Consider the following 24,422-nt stretch of genomic DNA (forward strand, 5'->3'; position numbering starts at 1 on the left):
AAGCCAGGAGAGCTAAAGAAGTTTGCATTCAGTTTACTATTATTTTTTAAAATTATGTATCATTCTTTTTAAAGATTTGTTTTATTTATTTCTGCCCCCCCCCTCATTGTTTGCACTTGCTGTGTGCTGTGCTTTTAGGAGGCACTGGGAACTGGTCTGGGACCTCTGATGTGGGAGGGAGGCACCTAATTGCTTGAGCCCCCTCCATACCCTGCTTTGTTGTGTCTCTCATTGTTTTTCTTGTGTCTCTTATTGCATCATCTTGTTGTGTTGGTTTGCTGCACCTGCCTGGTGCACCAGCTCGCTGTCTTCTTTAGGAGGCACTGGGAACTGAACCACAGCCCTCCCGTGTGGTAGGTGGGAGCTCAGTTGCCTGAGCCACATCCACATCCCTGCATTCACTCTAGCATGAGCATAGCTCTCTATGTCGGGCGTACATTTCCTCATTTCACCAGATCAACTTTGGGTACTATAGAGACAAGAGTCCCTCGCTCACACCCTGCCAATGGGACAAGACTCTATTTCCTGATATTGCACCATGAGGAGATCCCTGCTGCTGGGTCAAATGGTGGTGGGATTTTTGGGGCTGGATACATGGAATCCCCTGGAGGGAGCCACTGGCCTGCACAGAGCCTTGTGCAGGCTCAGCCTGAGCTTGTGCCAGTCTCTGCTAGGTAGAACATGCCTGGCATCATCTGGTGACAGTGCACGAGGGACCAGGCAGTGGTGGCAGCAGTGAGCCAGCCTCTTCGGACCTCGGGACTGTGGGAGACTCAAATCCAGCATCTCCGTGGGGCACAGTCTGGATTATGAGAAGCAGGACAAAATCCAGGGACTCCCTCAACAAGGGAGAAGTCTGCGGATGTTGAGATATCGAGAGCAGCCTATGGACAGAGTGAGAGATACCCCTGTCTTCCTGCGGTGTGACCCTAGGGCCAGCTGTGAGCAGAGAGGGGGAGAAAAGGGTGTGGAAGGTGGGGGCTCAGGTGCCAGAACTCCGTCCTACTGCCCCCAGATGGGCTTCTCTGTCATCTTCAGTAGAATATACACTGTCCTAAGACAGATGAGCCCGATTTGCTCATGCTCTAAGCTCAGTGGCCACCTCACTGCTGCACAGGGGGAGATGCTGTGATGCATGATCACCCCCCATTCTCTCCTGGGTCCAGGACCCCACCTTACTGCTGAGGTCAAATGAATTGGTTTGTGGTAAAATACCTTGAATTTGAATGTGGGAACCTGACTTGAAGTTAGAATGTTTCCATAATGCAGATAAGAAGTGTGGGCTTAGGAACACCGGGTCTTAACTAGACAGAACTCTGTCTTGTCAGCATGACAGTTGTTTGCCTGAGGAGGCATTTGGATTTTGTATGGCCTGTTCCCTAGTATTGTAAAGGTTTCAGTTCTAATAACAAACAGCTTTAAAAGTAAACATGGAAAGCTGCTGCTTTGTAATTTCTAATAAATACGATGTGAAGACTAGGGTCGAGGCTCTCTGTTCCAGAAGCTGTGAGTCCCCTGGTCCTATCTTTATTTCCTCTCTTGTATCTTTCTTTCTGTCCTTTTATGTCTTAAGTTCTATGTCATCTTCCCTTTGAGCCAACCTATTGCTGAGATTGTCTCAGCAAAGTAGCACTGTTCATTGGTTATATTTTTCATATTTCTATTGCTATTTCATGCATGGAGTGTCCATACACACTTGATCATTGGAAATAGCCTTTAATGCTATTTAATGTACTCATAGTTGCAGCAGTTTGAAGATTTTCTGGACCTCAGAATATCATCATGTACATACAAACCTGTAATAGGAGGTTAAATTATGTCAGTTAAGGGCCTTTAATTGGATTGCATGATCCTGCATGAGTCTTAATCCTATTACCAGGTTCTTTAAAATGGTGGAATAAAAAGACACAGATAGTAAAAAAAAAAAAAAAAAAAAAAAAAAAGCCTCAGAGATAGAAAGGAACCCAGGCTGAGCAAGAAGACTCTGGAAGCCAGAAGCTGAAATCAACAGAGCACAAACGCTGAGAGGACACCACTTTTGGTAGAAGTTGAAAGTAACAAGGCCAGAGGAGAAAGGGTGGACAGGTGGGCACCCCCATAGGCCTGATGACCCCTAGCTGCAGCTCAGGGAGAAAGGGTGCCCTGATGATGCCTTGGTTTGGATGCATTCACAACCTCAGAACTCTAAGCTCTTCTGCTAACAAATCCCCATTGTAAATGCCAGCCCATTTCTGGTACTTTGCTCCCAGCAGCTTTCAGCAAATTATAAGAGAAACTGATACCAGGAGAGTGGGGTGCATGCTGTTATATAAACACCAAGAAAGTGTGAAGAGTTGAATTTGGAAGACTTGTGAGACCTGAAAAGGAAAAGCCTAAGAGAAGCATTATTTGGCTGAATGGATAGAGTATCTGCCTCCCACACGGGAGGTCCAAGGCTCAAACCCAGGGCTTCCTGACCCATGTGGTGAGCCAGCCCACCTGCAGTGCTGATGTGCACAAGGAGTGCCCTGCCACAAGGGGTGTCTGCCGCGTAGGGGAGCCCCATGCGCAAGGAGTGCACCCTCTAAGGAGAGCTGCCCATCATGAAAAAAGTGCAGCCTGCCCAGGAGTGGTGCTGCACACATTGAGAGCTGACATAGCAAGATGAGGTAACAAAAAGAGACATAGATTCCCAGTACCGCTGACAAGAATACAAGTAGACAGAGAAGAACACAGAGCGAATGGACACAGAAAGCAGAGAACTGGAGGGGAGGTGGGAAGGGGAGATACATTAAAAAAAAAAAAAAAAAAAGGAAAAGCCTCTATTGCTTTGGAGAGATTGTTAGTAGAAACCAGAAGGCAAAAGATACTTCTGAGGAGACCTTCGAATAAAGGAATACATCATTGCAAGCTGGACAGAAGGTGTTTTTTTGCTTTGAAGCAGGATTTCTTAACCTTTGTTCCACAGACCCCTTTACCAGTCAGGTATCAGCCATGGGCCTTCACTAAGTCCACACTACATTGTGTATTATTTCATAAATATATCACGCCCACACCAAAATATCCACACAAGAATAATTTTTTTTTTCAATTCAGGCTTACAAACCCCTTAATAACCCCAGCTATAAAGTGCCAGAGAACTTGGCACAATTGACTCCAAGTATTAGATGGAAGACAGAATTTGAAAGTGATGAACTTAGATATTTAGCTGAGGAAATTTCAAAACCAAATTGTGGAAATGTGGCCGGACTTCTTGCTATTCATAGTAAACTGTGGAAGAAACGGAAAAGGGAAGAACTAAACTCTTGGGGACAAAGTAACTAGAAATACATAGTTTTAAAATCTGAGCTTCTGGAAAATGAGTCCCCAGAGAACAGGGCACCATGTGAGGGGTTCACTGGCCAGGAAAGCAGTCAGTCACTGCCTGTAAGTCAGGATGGAAGGACAGTTATCCAGGAAGGATCTGTGGGGAGAAAGTCTCACTAGGTGACAGTCTGGACCCCTTGTTGCCAGATTTTCTCTAGGTTCTTGGCTATGTTACAAAAGAGAATTTAAGAACATGCCAGTTTAGTAAGGCTGGTAGTTTACTAAGAAAAAGAGAGAAGAGAAAGAACAGCACAGAGTATGGGCCCCAGGTGTACTTGTGGGCTGATCCAGGCTGAGAGAGGGAAAAGGGGCTAAAAAGGGTCAAACGGGCTGATTTACAGATTACAAGTCCCCATTGCAGATGACAAGTCCCCAGGTGGACTTGCATGCTGGTCCATGCAGAGTGAGAAAGGACAAAAAGAGGGAAAACGGGCTGATTTAGCCTCTGTGCTGGCTTTTTAAACCATTAATTACCTCACCCTTTGTCAGGGGAGGAGTCCCAGCTGTCTGTTGTTTTGATTACTTATCCCACTCTTCAATTCCCGTGATGGACACCTTAAGAATATTCGGGACTTTCCTTTGATCCCAGACAAAACCCCGTTCCCAGTGGGGAATTCTCACAAGGTCCTTCCCACAGGGAGGGGTCCCAGGGCATGTGTCTCACAGCTGTGGTTTTCTGCCAGGCCCCAGGTTCATTTTTCCATTCCCTGAACTAGCCTGCTTCACCTTGATTCCTGCATGTGTGTGGCACTTTGATGTTATTGATGAACTCCAAAAGGAAATAATGATGATGTTTGTGAACTGCTCTGTTCCTCTGGGCTAGTGATAGATACCCTTAGATTGTATTGAATTCAGAGGTGTCACTTTTGCTTGATTATATTATGACTAGGGCTTTGATTGGGCCACATCACAGAGGAAACAATGAGGCAGAGGAGACACTTGGAATTTGGGAGCCTGGAGCCTGGGAAGTAAATACACAGAGAAACAGATACGTGAGGAAAGAGAACAGGCACCATCAGACAGGCAGAGACCCTGGGAAGAGAGAAGAACCATTTGCTTGGTAGTTTATAGCTGGCCTTATGGAGAGCAGAGCAGCTGCACCCAGAGAGAAACCAGCCTTGGGAGAAAGACAGCCTACAGCTGAGAGTAGAAGCTGGGACCACGGAGCCTTAAGGAGAAGACGAAGGTGAACCCTTGCAGATGTCAGGAGTAATCTTGCTCCAAAACATGGCAACAGGCACTGGTGAGGGAAGTAACTTATCATTTATGGCCTTGTGAATATAAGCTCCTACCCCAACTAAATACCCTTTATAAAAGCCAAGAAATTTCTGGTATTTTGCATCAGTTCCACTTTGGCTGACTAATACAATGTGGAACCAACACATTATCTGTTAATAGATCACAAAGAATACTACATGAAAAAAAAACATTTAAAAACGTGAGGTTCCCATATACCCCATTCCCCACCCCCACCCCCACCCCATCGCTTTTGTAAGTTGTATGTTTTTGAAGGTATATACATTACAGAAAAACTCTTACATTAAAAATATAAGAGTTTCCCATACACATCCAACCCTCCCACCCCACTCCAACAACACTCATAACCTCCTCCATCATTGTGGCACACTCATCAAACTCCGTGAACATATTTTGGAGCACTGACGCACCACACAGATAATAGTTTACCCTATAGTTCATACTCCCCCAGTACATCCAGTGGGTTATGGCAGGATATATAAAGTCCAGCATCTCACCCTGCAATATCATTTAGGACAAGTCCAAGTCCCCAAAATGCCTCCACAGCACATCCCTTCTTCCCTCTCCCTGCCTTCAGCAACTACTGTGGCCACTTCCTCCACCCCAATGCTACAATTTTTTCTATTACTAGTCATAATAGTTTATAGTAGAATATCAGTAAGTCCACTCTAATCCATATTTTATTTCTCCATTCTCTAGACCATGGGATGATGATGTCCACTCCACCTCTAGATCAAGAGGAGGCTTACATTCCACTTGGATGATGGATGAAATTCCTCTGCTTGCAGTTGTTGGCACTCTTGATTCCCTAATGTGATGGCTGACCATCTTCACCTCCCTGTTAGCAGACTTAGGTAAGTCCAATGAACCAAAGCGTAGGATTCACAACTCTGCTGAGGCTCAGGGACCAGCTCGCACGTGGGCAGTCCAGAGATAAGTCCCCTGAGTATGCCCCATCCTTCGCACCAAGCACAGGTTCAGTATTGTGACAGAAGAGGCATGTGTAGAAAGGTCACATCAGAGTCCAGCTCCATTACACTCAGGAGCACAAATTCCAAAGTAGGGCCCTCTGATATGGCACAGAACTCCAAATCCATCTGCCATGACTGTATACTCTGTGGTTCTCCATTGCCTTCAGGAGAACTGGCACCTAGGGTTGTATCTACTTTGTCTCTCTCTGGGGTCCTGCTGAGGTGAGCGTAAGCCTGACCCCTCTGATGACCTCCTGACTCTTTTTGGAAGACTCAGTCATATAAACTTATTTGTCTTTGCCATTTCCCCCTTTTATTTAAGGCCAAAAAGTGGTTCTTAACACTTGATACAATATGTAGGCTGAGATATTCTGCCGGTCTGAGTTGGCCCTTTTATTCAAGGTGTCTTTTTAGGTACATCACCAGTTAGTGATTGGTAGTAATCCCTCAGCACCAGGGAGGCTCAACCCTGGGAGTCATGTCCCATGCTGGGGGGGGGGGGGAATGTAATGCAATTACATGATGAGTTTAGCTAGAGAGTAGCCACATGTAAGCAACATGGAGGCTCTCAGGAGGTAACAGGCCTAGTTTCTATTTCAGGCCCACAGGCTCATAACCATAGTCATCAGCATCAAGGGCTCATTATTGAACCATCCTTCCTTTCTGGCCTTTGCCGTTACACTTGGGGGATTATTGATGTTCCATTGGGGAATGTGACAGAGTTCCACGGAGTAGCAACTAGCACTCCCTCAGTTGACATTTATAACTCTAATTACTATAAAAATATCCAACATAGATCAGAATATTTTTATGTCCCCTATATACATGCCCTGGAGAAGTCCCCCCCACTCATGTGCTCCCTTCAGTAACGCCCCAAAGCAGTGTTGCTCCCTTGCCATAGTTGTTACCTCTCTGTGCTCCAAAACTTCTTCAACAATGAAGCCTAATATATTGCCAAATTCAATTAATAGGAAATTGAAATAGACTGATGGGTTTTAAGTTTAGAAATAGAATACATAATAATTTAGAAATACTAAAATAAAGTAAAAATAAATTGGTGCATTAATAAAATGAAAACTATTATAAAAGTATTTCAAACATTTTGCCTTTCAGCACTGTAACAGGTGTTGTCTGTATGTACATTGGCAAGGCACTTTCTTTCATTTTTTCCTCACTGCCTACATCTTTTTTTTTTTCTAATTTTTAAATTTTGTCTTCAAAAAGTTTTAGATCACAGTAATTCACAGTATAGGGGACTCCCCTATATCCAACATCAAACCCTTTCCCCTTTCCCAGCCATGATCTTCTTACTTGTCATGTTATATTTGCTGTAGCTGATGTACAGATTTTGAAACTTAGCTATCAACCATGCATCCATTTTGGCTTACATCATGGTTTCTATTTTAGGCTGTACAAATTTCTAAATTTTTAGCTTCCTTGTGTTCTATTTTATGGTTTACATTTTAGCTTATAGACTTTTATACACTTTTGCTGTAAGTCAACATGCCCTATATCCACCATTGCATGATCTGGTGGAGCACTTCCATTGCCCCCCAGTTGCCCTGCTGACGTCTATTCTACACCTCTCTCCCATTCCCCGCAGGGCCCCCAGTGAAAAACAATCTTCACTACTTGAGGGACCAGATTTACAGATACTGTAACTATGCTGAGGGCTTGACATACTAGACTGCCTGAACTAATTGGGAGCCACCGATTCTCTCGAGAGACACAATGCCCTCTCGGAACTACTTCACAGTCATTGTATGGGTTTCCATCCTATGATGGAACACACTATGACAACATGGGCACTCACACACTTCCTTGAACCTTGCCCCTGTACCAGATGCCCCAGCCTTAAGCACCTCAAACACATAATCCTTCCTTATTATATTTTCTAAAGAGTTTTCTCAACATTATAGCTTCAACCATATACTTAACATTGTCCCATATTCAATAGTTTCCCCCAGTCCTCAACCCAATTCCTCGGGCCTGCAGCTTTTTGGAACTCTTTGGGACCTGTGACCCTGTTTCCTTTCCATTTCTCCCTATGGAAAGGGGAATTGTTATTTTATAAAAGTCCCTCATTTGTATAATGGAGGCAGTTAACTTAGTTTTTAAGTTTCACAGTTCCAAAACACAGGGCAATTTTTGCCCCAGGATAGATGATATGTCTATAATTGATTTTATTTTATTTTTTCTGCTTTATTTTATTTTTAATGTTACACTGAAACAATATGAGGTCCCCATATACCCCCTACCCCACCCATGCCACCTCTCCCACATCAGCAAAGTCTTCCACCATTGTGGCATATCCACTATACCTGGTGAATGCATTCTGGAGAACCACTGCAGCACGTGGACAATGGTCCACATTGTAGTCCACACTGTCCCCCAGTACACCCAGTGGGCCATGACGGACACACAGTGTCCAGCATCCATCCCTGCAGCACCACCTAGGACAACTCCAAATTCTGATAATGCCCCCACACCATATCTCTTCTTCCCTCTCCTGACCATCAGCAGCCACAGTGGCCACCCTTGATGTTGGATATGTGTGACAACCATATATTGGATACGTAAATTACTGTGACCTAAAACTTATGTCAAGAGAAACTTAATAATCAGGGAGAAAAAAACAAAAAAGAAAGAAAGAAAGGAGGTAGACACTAAAGAAGAAATGGAAGAAACTGCCTTGCCACTGTACATACAGAGCGACACCTGTAGCAGTGATGAAAGGCAAAATGTCAGAAACAAAGCTTTTTCATTTTTTCATTTCTGTGATATCCCAATTTATTTTTCCTTAATTTAATTTTTCTAAATTTCTGTGTATTCTATATCTAGCCTTTAAACCCATCACTATATTGCATTTTTCTACTAATCGAACCTGACAATATATTGGGCTTCCTTTTTGACAAAGTTTTGGACTACAGAGAGGGTCAAGTATGGCAAGGGAGGAGCACCTATAATTGATTTTAGTGAGATTTTGTACTTAAAACTTACTAAAATGAGTTAAGGCTTTTGATATATTGTGGTGGAATGAATGTATTTTGCATGTGTATTTCTGAGGTCCAGAGGGTGGTGTGTGGCAGTTTGAGATTTTGTGGAACTCAAAGAGTCATGTCCTTAGGGCTAATCATTCTTATGCATGTAAACTTCTTGTAGGTGAGATGTTTGGATGAAGTTTCTTCATGAAAGGGCTGTATTACTCAGCCAAAGGGATGCTAATGCAAAATACCAGAAATCTGTTAGCTTTTATAAGGGTATATATTTAGGGTAGGAGCTTCTAGTCACAAAGGCCATAAAGCATAGTTACTTCCCTCACAGAAATCTATTGCTACTTGTTGGAGCAAGATGACTGTCAACATCTGCAAGTGTTCAGGCTTCCTCTTCCCCTTAAGGCTCTGTGGCCCCAGCTTCTTCCAATATCAGCTGTAGACTGGGATAAGTCTTGTATGTCTCCCAGGGAGGGTTTCTCTCTAGGCTCGGCTGTGGGCTGTCCACAAGGACAGCTCTAGATAATCGGGAAAGAGGCTCATCTGTCTTCCCAGGGACTCTACCATGTCTAATGAGTCCTGATTATTTTCATCATGCATCTGCTTCTCTATGGATTTCTTTCCTGGGCTCCAGGTTCAAAAACTCCAACTGTCTCCTCTGCTTTCTTGTTTTCTATGTGATGTGGCCCAATCAAAGCCCTAGTCATAATTTAAACAAGTAAAACTGAAACCTCTGAAGTCAATACAATCTAACGGTATCCCTAACCCAGAAGAACAGATCAGGTTATAAACATAATGCAAACTCTATTTTTGGAATTCATAAACCGTATCAAACTGCTACAAGGGCCTTTGATTAGCTTATGTGCCTCAGGTTGGGTCTGAAACCTCTTACTATTGTCCGTTATAAAAAGCCACCGATACCAAAGAAAGCTTTAGAGATAGAGAAGAAACCAGAAACCGAGGGTGACATCCCCAGGAGCCTGAAGCCTAAATGAAAGGAACACAGAATCGCAGAGGAAGCTGGTGCAGACAGAAGCTGAAGCTATGAGGCTGGAGGGGAGGGGAGTGGCAAGCAGAGACACCATGTGCCTGACTGCCCACAGCTGAGCTCAGGGAGAAAGGGTCTCCTGATGATGCCTTGACTGCACACTTTCATGGCCTCAGAACCATAAGCTTTTAACCTCATCGGTCCTCAGGGCAAAAGCAAACCCATTTCTGGTATATTGCTCCCAGCAGCTTTTAGCAAACTTAAGTAATATTAGACAACCGATTGTCAAACGCCAGACTCAACTCAGAAATCTTAAACATTCTGCTTCACGAGAACCATTCTCAGGACCAAAGTCTGCTTTAGTCAAAACAGACGAGATAAATACATGTAAATATTCAGAGAATTTTTAAAAGATGAATTGGTTCATGTAATTGTGGGTATTGGCAAGTCCAAGTACCATATGGCAGGCAGCAAGTTGAAAACCCCAATGAAGTTCATAACGAATTCTCCCGGAGAAGCTGCCTGTCTCTTTCTGACTGCTGCAACCATCAGTTCTTCCCTTAATGCCTTCAATTGGTGGAATAAGATTTCCCTCAAAGCTCAAGACAAGCTCCTGCCTTGATGGGAGACATAATCAGGCACAGGTGCTGTCACCTGACTAATGAGTTCAAGTGATGAAAATAGCCTCATAGGAACAATCAGACCAGTGCTTGTTGGATCAAACCACTGGACACCATTACTGTTCTGGTCGGCTCAGCCCCTGACAGTATTATACCAGGACTGGGGGAATTTGCCCATGGGGTGCATTCGGTTACATGTGTAGTGAGGAAGCCATGAAAATGTTTCAATCAGGGCCGCGTCAGGTAATACATTCTCCCCAAAGCCAGGCTGCACCATCCTGGACTCCTCTGTACATGCAAAGGCCCTCTGCTGGGTGTCGTTGCTTACAGCTTCTGGTTTCCTTGCCTTTCTCTCCCTCTTGTGACTCTGTCCATATTCATCCTGTTTATAAAGGACTCCAGGAAGAAGAATAACATCTGGGTCAGGACATAACTGAATTGACCTAATCAAAAAGTCATATTTAAAATAGGTTTATACACACAGGAATATTTCAGCTTTGAGAACATGATTTTTCATCAAACCATCACTTTCCCTATTCTAGTTGACAGGAAATTAACCATCATTTGATTGATCAACTTACACAGGATCTACTGCTTCCCTCTCCTGGAGGCTAAGGAGATTAGTCCACAGCTTAGCTTTGCCCCCACCCCTTGCTTCTCACAGCTTTTCAGCCGAGAGAAAAATCCAGGCTTGTAGCCTTTACCATTCTCTTCTGCAGTTTTGTTTGCTTTCTATGCGTTGTCTATAACTCAGCTTTAAAAATGGAAACCCAATTAAAGGCATTTCTAATATTAAGATTTTATGAATAGAATACATTGCAGTATCTTGTAGTATGATGGGGCCCTGAAAGATGAAAGGCAATTAAAGTTAAAAGAAATTTCCCTTCAAAAATGATGGAAATTCAGATTCCCCTTCTCTACAACACCGTGGATAATGGTGACAGGTACAAGAAACTCCAGGGGAGTGGGATTGGGGGCAGCCCCCCAATGTCCCCGATGTCACCTTTCTGGAAACCACCTTCTCCTGAATGACAGCTCTGACCAGGAGTCTGCTCTGGGCCTCCACCAGCATGCTCACCCCTGTGTGGAGGCAGACAGTCACCAAAGCCGCCAAGTGCCCAGAAGGGCCCTGAGGCAGACCTCATCCCAGCTTATGCTAGATGTGGCTGTGGCAGGGTCCCTGCTCACTAGGTCCTGCTGCACTGGGTCCCCCTTTTCCTCCATGCAGTGAAGTCCCCAAATTCCTCCCCTGGGTGACAGAGCCCCGCGTGATCAGGGAGACAGCCCTGAGGGAGCTCCCCATCAAGCACATGCCCTCCCATGAGCCTTCTTCTTGCTGGGACCTGCCCAGCCCTGGGCACTTCAGATCAACCTCCCAAAACTGGTGACTTCTCAGAGCCTCAGTTTCCTTAAGGCAAAGGGGGTGAGGGACCCAAACCCATGAGGATGTGTAGGGACTAAAGCCAGGCAGGTGCAATCCTGAAGGGCCTGGACTCAGGAGCCACTTGGCCAGGGAGTCTCCAGGCCTGGAAAAGCCCCTGAGTGGCAGCACAGGCACCTATGATGGTATAGAGCAGTGATTCCCTGTCCCACCTGCGGGATGGGCTCAGTACCTGAGAGCTGGGGGCCTTGAGGGCTGGAACCTCTGGCTTCCCTGCAAAAGGGGGAACAGACATGGGGCCAGAGGGGCTCCCTGGCAAGCGGCAGTGGACAGATCCCACTCTGGGCAGCACGAGGCTCTGCCTCCTTCCTGGACTACCTGCCACCCCGGCTGCACCATCTGGATTGGGGGAAGGTGGTGCAGGGAGGGGTCCTGCCCTGCCCTCCTCTTGGTGTCACTGGCTACTGCAGCATTGAAGATCCATGCCCACCTGTGGATCTCACAGGCAGTGCATTCTGAGGCTCCTAGGACACCAGTCTCTACTCCAGACACGTTCAGGCAGATGACGCTAGCTGGATTTGGGGTGTTCCAGGGCCCCCTGGGTGAGCTAGCACAGAGAAGGGCCCTGGGGGTCGGGCAGGCAGCCATTGGCTCCTTGCGCATGCCCAGAGAGGTGGGGTTCATTGCAAGTACCTTTCTCTGTCCGAGGAAGGACGTGTGTGTGTGCCCTGCTGTGGGCATGAGCTCGACCACCCTGTGTGCTGGGCTTTACCTCCTGGCTTTTGGAGCTCAGCACCCTGACTGCCCCAAGTGTGGCCTCACCCACCTCCTCCCAGGCTGGGGGAGGATGGCTTCTTACCCAGAGCACCTTCTTACCCAGATCCATTTTCAACCCCTCACTTTTCAATTCAGGAACAGAGACCCAGAGAAAGGTGAAGCTCAAGGCCCACGGGGTGTGCAGAATCCAGAGGAGGACCTGGACACTTCTGGCATCTGAGGTGAGGGCTCAACCCTCTTGCACAGAAACTTTGAAAAGCACAGCCCCTAACTCATGGGGACCCCTGCCTGCTTCTGCCCATATGAAGTTGTTTTCTTCTCAGGATCCCCAAAGAACTTCATGAGCACCGCCCGCACACACACACACTGGCCAAATGGGTAGGGATCATGTCCTGGGAGTCAGAGTAGGACCTGGAACCAGGGAGGTGGCAAGGACACAGAGGAAAGAGGATGGAGGGAGCTCTGCCATGGGGCAGGGCCAGCTTTCTCCAGTTGACACTTCCATAGGCCAAAGCCTGGGGAGGGGGAGATGCCACCTGGATGGGCGGTGGGATCTCGGAGGTTCCCAGGGTTCTGCCTGGGTAGGGACATCCCCAGGGCAAGCAGGAGAGGACAGAGCTGAGGTCCTCCCTCCACTGATCTGAGCACCTGGGATGAAGATGAACTCCCAGGGTGGAGGGAGGCTACTGCAAAGAAGGCCTCAACGTCCCCTCTATAAACTGCAATGCTTGGAGTGGGGGACCCTAGGTGTGCCACAGCCTAGGAGAATTATTTGGTCTTGGCTCTCTGATGACCACGGTACTCTGGAGCGCTGGAAAAGGATTTCTAAACTCTCAGTGTCCTACTGAGCAGACACAGGCTTGGAGGATTGGGGAACCGAGGACTTGTGTGTGCGAGATGCAGCAGAGCACAGGATCATCTATGGAGTCCAGGGAGAGGTCAGGCGGTGCAGGAGGCTTGGGTCTGAAACTAACAGGAATGGGAAATCTTTGGAGGCTTTGACCACTGCAGGTGACTAAGACTGCTTTTCATGGAATTTAAAGCCCATTTTGGCATGGATTGTGACATGAAGCCAAGGTGCTCATGATGTTCTCAAGATGACACTGCCAGAACTCAGCCCTCTTTGATTGTGATCCCTGCTGCTTCCCACTCCATCTTGTATATTCTTCCTTGTCTACCTATGTGCACTGGCTACATGTGAAACCAGCCCTGAAGTTTCCAAGGCATTTTCTCTGATCTACCTGATGCCTTTCCTCGGAAGGATCAGGTAGATTTGACCCACTGTGCAGCAGGGGAGACATGGGAAGCCCTGAGAAACAGAAAGGCATGTCCCGGATCACAGAACAGGCAGGAGGAGGATGGTGGTGTACCAAGGTCCATCTCCTTAGATGGTTCTTGATGCCCCCAGGCCCCAGCAAGGCAGGAAGGAGGACCGTATTGGTGAAATTGTGCACACATGGGAAATGCAATGGTTCAGAGGGTAAACAGTCAGCAGCCCAGAGGGGACCTTGGGAAGCTGTCATCCAGGGAGGGAGCACAGAGAAGGGGAAGCAGGAAGTTACCTCACTTCCCTGGAGATGGAACGCAACAGAACTTGGAACCCCAGTAACCAAGGGCCCACATTCTAGATACTAACGGAATGAACAGCTCACTCAGGCCTTGATGCTTGAGAGAAGATGTTCTCTTGTTGCTGCCTGCCTACTTCGCAAGGCCTTTGCCGCAGGAAAACCCAAAGTGAGAGCCTGATACGACGTTGTAGGCGTTGGCTCAACTCTCAACAGGGAAGAGTCCGTCCATTTGGCAGAAGGAAATCCAAGGTAACCAAGGGAACCAGGGCAGGGGAGGCAGACCAGGCTGACACTGTTCTCCTTCCTGAGCAGCCTCACCACCTTCCACTCCCAGGATGGCTGTCTGGAGGATACCAGGCTGGGCAGAGAGGTGATTGGGGGTGGACACCTGCTGGGTGCATCATGTTCTTCTCCAGGTCATGGCTGGCAGGGACAGAAGGAGAGGCCTGGGGTTGGTGCCCATCTGCCCAGAGATTGATCCAGATCTACAGAGTTGTCATTTCCCTGCTGGGAGGAGGTCTATACATATAGGTCTTTGCCTCGTCTGGAAGTAGAACTTGATGTAGGGCTGTTCCTCTTGGGGATAACCAGTCAGGGTCCTGATGCCTTGTGGCCCTGCTGATGACCCTATCATTGCAGAGCTCATCCAGCTCAGAGCAGGATGACTGTGTCATCGACACCACTTCGCTGAGCAGGGTGCCCGTGCACACGGCCACCAACAGAAGCCAGAAGAGAAGAGAGGTGAGATGGGAGCTGAGGGCTTCTCCACACACAGGTCCAAGACAGTCAGGGGACCCCAGGACCTAGACCCTACCCTGGCAGAATCTGCAGGCTCCCTGCCAAGGATTCTCCCTCTTGGAATTCAGTACAACACTATCAGGAATCTGGGAATGCACACTTACCCCACAACCCAACCCATTCATGACGAGGTGCAATGTGGGTTGGATATCAGAAAAGAGCCCTTCATGATGACTCAGATTTTCTCATAAACCAAGACAGTCTTTGGCTTGGATCCTGCCTTGGATGTTTAATCCAATGGCTCCTACATTCCCCATCCCCTATTTTCTGCTTGCATTCAGTTGGACTGTGTCTCCATCCTTAAGCATCCTCACATTTCCTAGGCTGTTTTTAACTCAAAAAGGGAGAGAAGATTATAGTATAATACCTATTTCTCTGTAACTTGCCATCCAACAGAGGTCAATACTGTGACACTTCCAGGTCAGGTGGTAGGGCTGTATCATGTTCTAAAGGGGAGGCTAGGAACATCAGAAATTCAGCCTTAAAGCCCTTGGACCTAGACGGGACTCCTTTCTTTTGCCATTTCCACTGGGCTTCAAGGAATGTCCCACAGCTTTGACTAGTCTAATGGTTCGAGATCACCCAGAATGGGCTACTAGGAACAGCTTGGCTCAGTCAAACGTTATACATATTTAGAGTTTGAATGGCTGGGGCCAAATTACTTGAAACATTTCAGTCATCCCAAAAGAGTGAGGGCTGGTACTTCCCTGCAGTCAGCTGACATTGGGTGGGAACAGTCTGAAAATGGGTCTGTGTGGTTCAGCAAGGCAGAATCATATTTACAATTGCTTCACTGGAAGGCGGCCGACACTTGACTATTTTCAAGACCGTTTGGAATTTCTCTTCCCTGTCACATCATCTCATTTCCTTGGGCATTCCAGAGTCTTCCTCCCATCCTGGAATCTCCAGGAATTTAGCCCATACAGAATCTACTATTACTGTAGCCTCACATCCTCAAAACTCTCTTTAATTTTGAAGAGAAGAGTGAAGAGTTTTGAGGTCACTGAAATCCAGGGCTTGAACCCAGGACTGGTCTCCTTTGCCCTGTCACTAAGTGTCAGCCGTAGTCCACATCCTGCCACAGTCATGGGAGGTCACTGACTTCCAGTGTGAAATCGAGGCATAGCCATTTTTTTGGACATTTTGCAGCTGCTGACTGCATGTCCCTTTTTGTCCCAACATTCTACCTGCCAGGATGAAAATGACACGGCTGAGGAAATAATAGATCCCGGCTTGGTGCAGAGCTTTAGAACCAGCCAGAACATGGAGCAACACCTGCTGTCTGACCACTTGGGCAGGGAGGACCTGGGCGCATCCAACGTCCTGGGGGACAGGAAAGTGGTCCTCCCCACCAGGCAAACCCTGATGAAAATGATCCCCAGGTGAGCACAGTAGCCCTTCCATGGCGGCTGGGGTGCCAGATATTGCCATTGGACACTGGGGGTCAATTCATTTCTCTGAGCCTCAGATGACTCCTGGCATGAGTAGGGGCCTGCAGGACAAACAGCAATAGTTATTGAGAGGACCAAATGGGAGGAGATATAGGAAGTGTTGACCAAGTTAGTCCGTGTGTCATGGGCTGTTATAGGGCCTGGGATGGACACCGTGATTTCCCACTCACCTAGGGAGAAGCCTCTGACTCAGTCCTCAACTACAACAGGCCATAGCAAAAACCTCTTTCCCTTTTTGAAGGAAGATTGACACTTCCGTCCTGCACTTCTTCAACCAAGGTCTAGTCAAAAGGCATTGAGGGGGCTGGAGAAGTAGAATCTGCCAAATCAGACATCTGGGAATGTGATGATTGGGCTCAATCAATCAATAGTGATTATGTGTGTAGGAAAATTGCACAGATTAGTAGTTGAAGGAAAGGAGGAGTAAAAATCCCTGCTGCTGGATGTCCATTCCACAGGGAGTCAGATAATTACACTAGACCTCATAAGCATAGGGAGACCGTGAATGTTAGGTGTGATACTTCAGTGTCTTTCTTTAGGGATGAGACAGTCCTCCAGGTCACTTAAGGACAAGGAAGACTCATGGACCTAAGGAAAATATGAGTGGAATATATGTAATCTACAAGGGCCTTAAAGTCCACAGTGGAGTCAGAAAGTTTAGGTGGGGTAGTCCCGGGAAGCTCAGGACAGATCTCTTTGTCCCAAAAATTTCCCATCCTATGAACAGAATCCATGGTCCCAGGGAAGAGAGGAGTTTAGCAAAATGCTAAAGAATTTGTAGAGATGTTCTGTCGAGGCTTCTCAGCTCTAGGAAAAGTGGGGTTAGCCTGGGCTCCTGCCACTAAGAGGAAAATAAGGCCTGGATGAGTTACACTCACAGGCTTTCAAAAAATATGGCAGCTCTTGGTCCCTGGGATGCAGGATAGGATGCACTTAGGCCATGGAAATGTGGGGTAGAGGGCCCCACCCACCAAGTATTAAGTGCCCATGTTTTGAAGCATAGTGCAAAGAAGAAGTAGTCACTGCCTTAGCTGCCCTCTGGAATGCAGATTCCTCTGTAGAGAGAGCAGGAAAGACAGATATGGGTGAAGGGTCTCGGACAAGGTTAAGATTTGTTGAAATATTGGACACAAGCCCACAATGTTGGACAACAGTCACTGGTCTCCAGCTAGGGGACAAACAGCCTTTGCCAGGTATAACAGTATTGGGGAGTAGGTACAGGGCCTGGAAATGGGCAAGGTTGTGTAGAGGAGCCCTCCTTGAACACGCACATGGATACGTTGGGGAGGGAAAATGGGATGATAGGAAAACCTGTCGGATCTGCTGTCTACACACCATTCAAAATGACATCTGCTCTGTATTCCACACAAGGGTGGACCATGCCAGTGGGGACACTTCTCAGCCACAGGACGTTGTTACATCCAAGGACCGGCTGGACCCTATACATGGGACTATAAGGGGCTTCACACTTCAACGGAGGTCCCATCTTGCACAGTATAGATCTCACTTTCGTCAACCAAGAGAGTCCACCTTAGAAGGTGAGGATGTCTGTAAGTGGGTGGCTGTAAGCCTCAGCACACACCATGGGTGAAAAACCCAGGAATGATGTCCCTGGGATGGGGTTGTCAAGGAATAATAGGAAACTCAGAAGCAACATAAGGTGCACCAATATGCACAGAAGTTTCCAGGTTCAGTTGTGGTTGCTATGGGTTTACTGCATCTGTAAGGATTGTGGCTATTTTCTGCCTACTAAAAGACAACTGGAAAGGATGTCAGGGTGGGGAACACTTCTAACCTTAAAGTTCCAGTGTCAAATCTACGGACAGCTCCATGGGCAGTAGTGTCTCCTCCAAACACAGCAGAAGGAAAAGCAGCACCTATACTGCTCAAGCCCCACAAGGCTTTGGAAGCGTGATTGTGGTAGGTGCCTATTCTATCGCTATTTCTAGGGTCCACCCTCCATCTAGCCAGAGCTCTTAGAGCCTTTGAGAGCGATCATTATGGGCTCAAGGAAGACATCATCTGGAAGCAGATTGTCATCACAGCCCCCTGCACAGAGGACAACCTCGGGCCCGACCACCTGGGCGAGGAGTTCCCATTCTCCTCTGGGCTTGGAATGCACGACCATACCGTGAGGCCCACACAACTCGTCCTGCACAGGCTCCTCACCGGGTGAGAACCAGGCCCCTTCCACATCCATGACTCACGCCACATTTCTTGTTCACTGGGTCCGTCAACTCCCTTCTCGCATCTCTCCTCGTCCGTCAGGTGGTAGGAGTGAGGGGACACACACCACGGGTTCCTATGCAGAACCTAAGCACATTAGCTAGGGATAGTTGAAACCAGGTCTGATGGGCTGACCGAGGCCCAGGGGCTTATCAGATTGTTTTCTTCCCTCTGCTGGGGAGCGTCTGTCACAGCCTTCAACACCCTCTCGGAAGGGACACGACTCTTTCCCATGTTGAAAGAATGTGGAGAAATCCGTCCCGGAGGTCCCATCTGAATTCCTAGGAGAGCAGCGTTCTCTGGGCTTTCAGAGGGTTGTCCAGACCCACCGTGACATGGGGAAAAGTGATCGTGGAGCACAACTGACAAATAGATTCTGCCTACCTATATGTGGAGGGACATTGACAGATTTAGCTTCGCTGGAGGAATGAAGCAGAAAAATTGTCTGCCCCCTGAGCATGCACTCCCGTAGGGCGTCAGAAGCTACACTTGATCTCATGAGCATGGGGGTCCACAGCAAGTTGGTGTGATGGTCATGGCTCTCTCTGGGTATGGGCAAGTCCTCCTGGTTTGTCAAGGAGATGAAAACACTGGGCACCCCTTAACAATGTGAGTGGCCCATAGGTCAGAACAAAGGGCTCCAAACTCCACAGCTGAGTCGGAAATGTGCAGTGCCTGTAGAGGTGGAGGGGTAGAGGGGTCTACTCATGTGTCACAAAGATGTGACATTTTCCCTGCTTGGTTTCATCTAACCCACTTAAACCATAGCAATCACCGGATCCATGGTCCTAGGGAAGAAGAAGTGTTGAGCAAACTGCTAATCTCTCTGCCTGGATGGTCTGGTGAGGGAGTTGAGCTCCCTCTAGGCAAGGTGGGACAAGGCAGTGCCCCTGGTAAGAAAGAAATGGTAGGAAAGGGAGGAGACACACAGAGGCCTGCTTGAATAGGCCAGGTCTTGCTCCCTCGGCCTCAGGCTGAGGTACAGTTAGGACCTGGAAAGGGGGGCAGCAGTTCCCCATTCAGCAGGCATTTCAGAGCGGCTCGATTTTGGTGCAGTGCATTGACTGAAGCAGTCGCTGCTTTTCCCTGCCTTTCTGGGAACTATTTTCTCCTCTGTTGGGGGCCGGGAAGAGTGACAGAAATGCATCTAGGTCCCTGATGTAGGCAAGATACATTCAAATACCACACTTAAGCCTCCTACGGCTGACAAGAGCCCTGAGTCCCCAGCTATGGGACAGTCAGCCACTGCCCAGTCTGACAGTGTTTGTGGACTGGCTGCAGGACATGGGATGGGCAGGGCCATAGACAGCAACTCTCCTGAAACACACACACGGTTCCCTTCAGAGGCAATGTGGCTGGCAAGGGAAGGCCTCTCTGATCTGCGGTCTACTCTCCTCTCACAGTGCCTTCGACCATCCGTGCCAGAACTTCGGGGGCCATCCTCGTGGGAACTTTCTCCATCTCCAGGATGCACTGATGCTCCAGGGACCCATGTCGTATGTGCATGTGCAGATGACTTCTGTGACACTGAAATGGCAGTCATGTCCTGCCCATGCCCCACTTGGGGGCCATGAATGCAGCGAGCCCGAGCCTGAGCCCGGAGGTGAGGACGTATGGAGTGGATGCCTGTCAGCCTGAACAGACAGCATGGGAGGTTACCCCAGGCAGGGTTTCCAGGGCTGGGATGGTCCGGGAGTAAGAGAGACTTCCGATGAGGCATCAGGTGAACCACTACTTCGGAAAGTTTCCTGGTTTGGATGTGGGAGGTTTAGGTTTTTGGCATCTGATAGAATTGGGGCTATTTTCTGCCTTTAAAAGACACGTGGAAAAGATACCTGGGTGGGGAACCCTCGTCCTCTTCAAATTCCAGTGTCCGTTCTATGGCCTGCTCCATGGGCAGTGGTGTCTCCTTCTCCAAACACCGCAGAGGACAAAGCGGCACCTATAGAGCTGGAGCCCCTGGGGCTTTGGCACCATCTTGGTGCTAACTGCCTACTCCATGGCTATTTCTAGGGTCTGCCCTTTACCTGGCCAGAGCTCTGCGAGCCTTGGAGGGCAATCCTGATGGAGCTGAGGAGGACATCCTCTGGAAGCAGATTGTCATCACTGCCCCCTGCACAGAGGACAACCTCGGGCCCGACCACCTGGGCGAGGAGTTCCCATTCTCCTCTGGGCTTGGAATGCACGACCATACCGTGAGGCCCACACAACTCGTCCTGCACAGGCTCCTCACCGGGTGAGAACCAGGCCCCTTCCACATCCATGACTCATGCCACATTTCTTGTTCACTGGGTCCGTCAACTCCCTTCTCGCATCTCTCCTCGTCCGTCAGGTGGTAGGAGTGAGGGGACACACACCACGGGTTCCTATGCAGAACCTAAGCACATTAGCTAGGGATAGTTGAAACCAGGTCTGATGGGCTGACCGAGGCCCAGGGGCTTATCAGATTGTTTTCTTCCCTCTGCTGGGGAGCGTCTGTCACAGCCTTCAACACCCTCTCGGAAGGGACACGACTCTTTCCCATGTTGAAAGAATGTGGAGAAATCCGTCCCGGAGGTCCCATCTGAATTCCTAGGAGAGCAGCGTTCTCTGGGCTTTCAGAGGGTTGTCCAGACCCACTGTGACATGGGGAAAAGTGATCGTGGAGCACAACTGACAAATAGATTCTGCCTACCTATATGTGGAGGGACATTGACAGATTTAGCTTCGCTGGAAGAATGAAACAGAAAAGTTTTCTGCCTCCTGAGCTTGCACTCCCGTAGGAAGTCAGAAGCTACACTCAATCTCATGACCAAGTTGGTGTGATGGTCATGGCTCTCTCTGGGTATGGTCAAGTCATCCTGGTTTGTCAAGGAGAGGAAAACACTGGGCACCCCTTAAAAATGTGAGTGGCCCATAGGTCAGAACAAAGGGCTCCAAACTCCACAGCTGAGTTTGAAATGTGCAGTGGCTCTAGAGTTGGATGGGTAGAGGGCGTATTCATGTGTCACAAAGATGTGACATTTTCCATGCTTGGTTTCATCTAACCCACTTAAACCATAGCAATCAGCGGATCCATTGTCCTAGGGAAGTAGAAGTGTTGAGCAAACTGCTAATCTCTCTGCCTGGATGGGCTGGTGAGGGAGTTGAACTGTCTACGCAAGGTGGGACAAGGAAGTGCCCCTGGTAAGATAGAAATCGTAGGAGGGGACGAGACACTCAGAGACCTGCTTGAATAGGGCAGGTCTTGCTCCCTCAGCCTCAGGCCAAGGTACAGTGAGGACCTGGAAAAGGGGGCAGCAGTTCCCCATTCACCAGACATTTCAGAGCGGCTCAATTTTGGTGCAGTGCATTGACTAAAGCAGTCGCTCCCTTTTCCTGTCTTTCTGGAAACTATTTTCTTCTCTGTTGGCCACCGGGAAGAGTGACAGAAATGCATCTATGGCCCTGATGTAGGCAAGATACACTTAACTATCCCACATAAGCCTCCTATGGCTGACAAGAGTCCTGCGTCCCCAGCTATGGGACAGTCAGCCACTGCCCAGTCTGACAGTGTTTGTGGACTGGCTGCAGGACATGGGGATGGGCAGGGCCATAGACAGCAACTATCCTGAAACACACACACGGTTCCCTTCAGAGGGAATGTGACTGGCAAGGAAAGGCCTCTCTGATCTTCAGTCTACTCTCCTCTCACAGTGTCTTCAACCCTCTATGCCAGAACTTCATGGACCATCCTCGTGGGAACTTTCCCCAGTGCCTGGACCCATTGATGCTCCAGGGTCTGAACACTTTCATGGGTATGAAATGATTTCCTTGAATTTCAGAGCTGCTACCACCCTGCCCATCTCCAGTTTGAGTTTAAGGAATCCATGGAGTCCAATCCAGAGGTGCAGATTTATGTGTTTCAGTTCCTGTGAGCCTGAGCTGATTCCATTAGTGGTTAATGTATGCAAGATATCCTCATCTGGGGTTGTCCAAGAGCAAAAGCACCTCAAGAGTGGCCATCAGTTCTCCCATTACATAGAAGAGTTCCCTTGGTTGAGTGTTTTGGATTTCTGTTTTTTACATCTGTATAGCTTGTGATTATTGTCTGCTCCTATATGACACCAAAATCCTGTCATGCTGGAGAGCCCTTCTACTCTTCAAACCTCACTATCATCTCCATTGTCTGTCTCTATCCTAGCTCCAGCTCCTGCTACAGCACCAGCACAGGATGGTCTGGAGCCGTTTCCATTTTTGGATGTTAGACTAGGTTTGGAGTTTGAAGAAGCATCATGGTGCATTCATGGAACTCCAACCCTGAGTTTTCACTTCGTATCTGTATCTGAGATGTTGGCATGTATACCACTATGGCCAGAGGTTGAGCTAGATACAGCACCATTCCCGGCTCCCACATCACAGTCCCCAGGAGAGCCCTCTAAAGAGCAGGAAAAATCCCTGCCAGAAGACCAGGGCTTAGCCGTATGTCTCTATCTTGGGCCTGCTCAAGAAAAAGAGCCATCTTTTCCCCCTCCTGAGCAGGTCATTTTATTCTTCGTTATCACATTTTCCCTTATGTTCTTTATTTTTCATTGTCATATTTACTTTTTCTTTTTAGGTATGTATTAAATTAATATTTATTATTACCCTGTTGTGGTGTGCAAATTGTTGTCTTAAGTACATTTAATGTTGAGCAACCATCCTCACTTTGTGGTCCAGAACCTATCTTTACCCCAAACTAGAAGCTCAGGCTCCTGACATCCCCTCTCCCTTTTGGCTTCATTTGCATGGCGAGTCCCACAGGTCTGCTTCTCTCCTTGTATCTCCTTGCCCTGGTGCTGCATTCAGGATGTGGAACATCTTAGGACCTGGCCCAGAGTCGAACTTGGTCAGGGAGCCTTTCTCATTATTTGACAGGCAGGGACACTGCAGCTCAAGGAGGTAATGAGATCAGCTGGAATGTCGTGGAACAGGGACTGGTACTCTAACCAGGGCACAGAGCATAGCAAGCTGCCTTTTTTCTTAGTCTTCTTTTTGTAGCTGGGACCCTCCCATTTTCTGCTCCTTCCAAGTGCTCATCCCACACACCTTTTCCACTTCTGGCAGTGTCTGTTCAGGAGAGACTATGGCATCGTTGACAACATATGTCCATATAATCATGCTTGTGGTGGCGATCATCCCTGTGACATCCTAAAAATTGCCCACCTGATTTCCATCCACTAAGTAGGCCAGGTGGGCATTTAGGAGCATGGGGATCACTTAGGTGGAGACCTGGTTCCTTGTGAGGATTTCAGCAGGAAAAGCCCAATTTGGTTCGGTGCTCACTGGGCTGCCTATCCTAGAGAATAGGTCTAGAGGGAGCCTACTGGGGGAGATTCTAAGAGTTTGGGGAAGACACCAGGCCTCCCAAAGAAACTGGGATTCTTAGGTGTGGGCAAGGAAAAGGCACTGGCCTTATTTAGTGTTTTACGATGTGTGACTCCAGTTGCTTCATGTGGGGTGGAAAGGAAAGTGCTGGGGTGGGGACCTCCAGGAAATCTCTGGCCTCTCCCTGGGCCCACAAGCCTGTGAGTAAGAGGACACAGTATTGTGCCTTGGTGTGACACCCAGGCCTCCAAACCCTGCTCCCTGGGCTGGGCTGCCATGGGCAGGAAATGCACCACCCAGGGAAGGGATCTTGGGCATGGCCCAGCTCTGAGCTGAAGGTGATGCACTTGACATCTGAAGTTTTCTGTGTAACTTCTTTAATCCAGGTCTCTCACGTCACATCCTGAGAATTGGGGGCTTTCCCACATTCCACTTAGGCTGGGGTGCTGGCTGAGGAGGGGCCCTGTGGGGACATATCACTGTGCTGTAGAAGCCACTGCAAACATAGCAACCAAAACATCATTTTCCAAAGCTGGCTCTGTCTTCTGCTGCTTTTCTGGAGTGGTGCTGGATGTGTGGGGAGGAGACCTGCTCCCACATCCAGTGGCTTCATTCAGCAAGTGTTTGTTTTGAAAGCCCCTGCCTGGCACTATTCTAGGGACTAGGAATAGAGCAAGGAAGGGAGCCTCCAGAGATCCTTTTCCCCCTGAAGCTCATTTTGT

The 24,422-nt window shown here is 48.1% G+C and overlaps 1 protein-coding gene across 15 annotated transcripts in view; it reads left to right on the top strand.

The window, feature by feature from the left end:
• The window catches only part of LOC101419165 (uncharacterized), a 36,018-nt gene extending 13,039 nt beyond the window's left edge, over window positions 1-22,979 (top strand). For 8 of the 15 annotated variants that reach the window (XM_058294885.2, XM_071214427.1, XM_071214425.1 and 5 more), the window contains 10 exons: window positions 5,302-5,456; window positions 12,468-14,149; window positions 14,540-14,641; window positions 15,893-16,080; window positions 17,521-17,687; window positions 18,099-18,321; window positions 19,779-19,978; window positions 20,389-20,611; window positions 22,051-22,151; window positions 22,538-22,979. In XM_058294885.2, the coding sequence (XP_058150868.1) occupies window positions 14,009-14,149; window positions 14,540-14,641; window positions 15,893-16,080; window positions 17,521-17,687; window positions 18,099-18,321; window positions 19,779-19,978; window positions 20,389-20,611; window positions 22,051-22,151; window positions 22,538-22,962 (1,770 nt within the window). In that variant the 5' untranslated portion in view covers window positions 5,302-5,456; window positions 12,468-14,008 and the 3' untranslated portion in view covers window positions 22,963-22,979. Of the gene's footprint in view, window positions 1-4,234; window positions 4,589-5,301; window positions 5,457-12,467; window positions 14,150-14,539; window positions 14,642-15,892; window positions 16,081-17,520; window positions 17,688-18,098; window positions 18,322-19,778; window positions 19,979-20,388; window positions 20,612-22,050; window positions 22,152-22,537 lie in introns of all 15 variants that reach the window. The other 7 variants (XM_071214424.1, XM_071214426.1, XM_071214430.1 and 4 more) reach the window with 5 other exon arrangements.
• Window positions 22,980-24,422: the final 1,443 nt, after the last annotated feature.

This window comes from Dasypus novemcinctus, chromosome 3 (assembly GCF_030445035.2).
Source record: "Dasypus novemcinctus isolate mDasNov1 chromosome 3, mDasNov1.1.hap2, whole genome shotgun sequence".
NCBI classification, from domain to species: domain Eukaryota; kingdom Metazoa; phylum Chordata; class Mammalia; order Cingulata; family Dasypodidae; genus Dasypus; species Dasypus novemcinctus.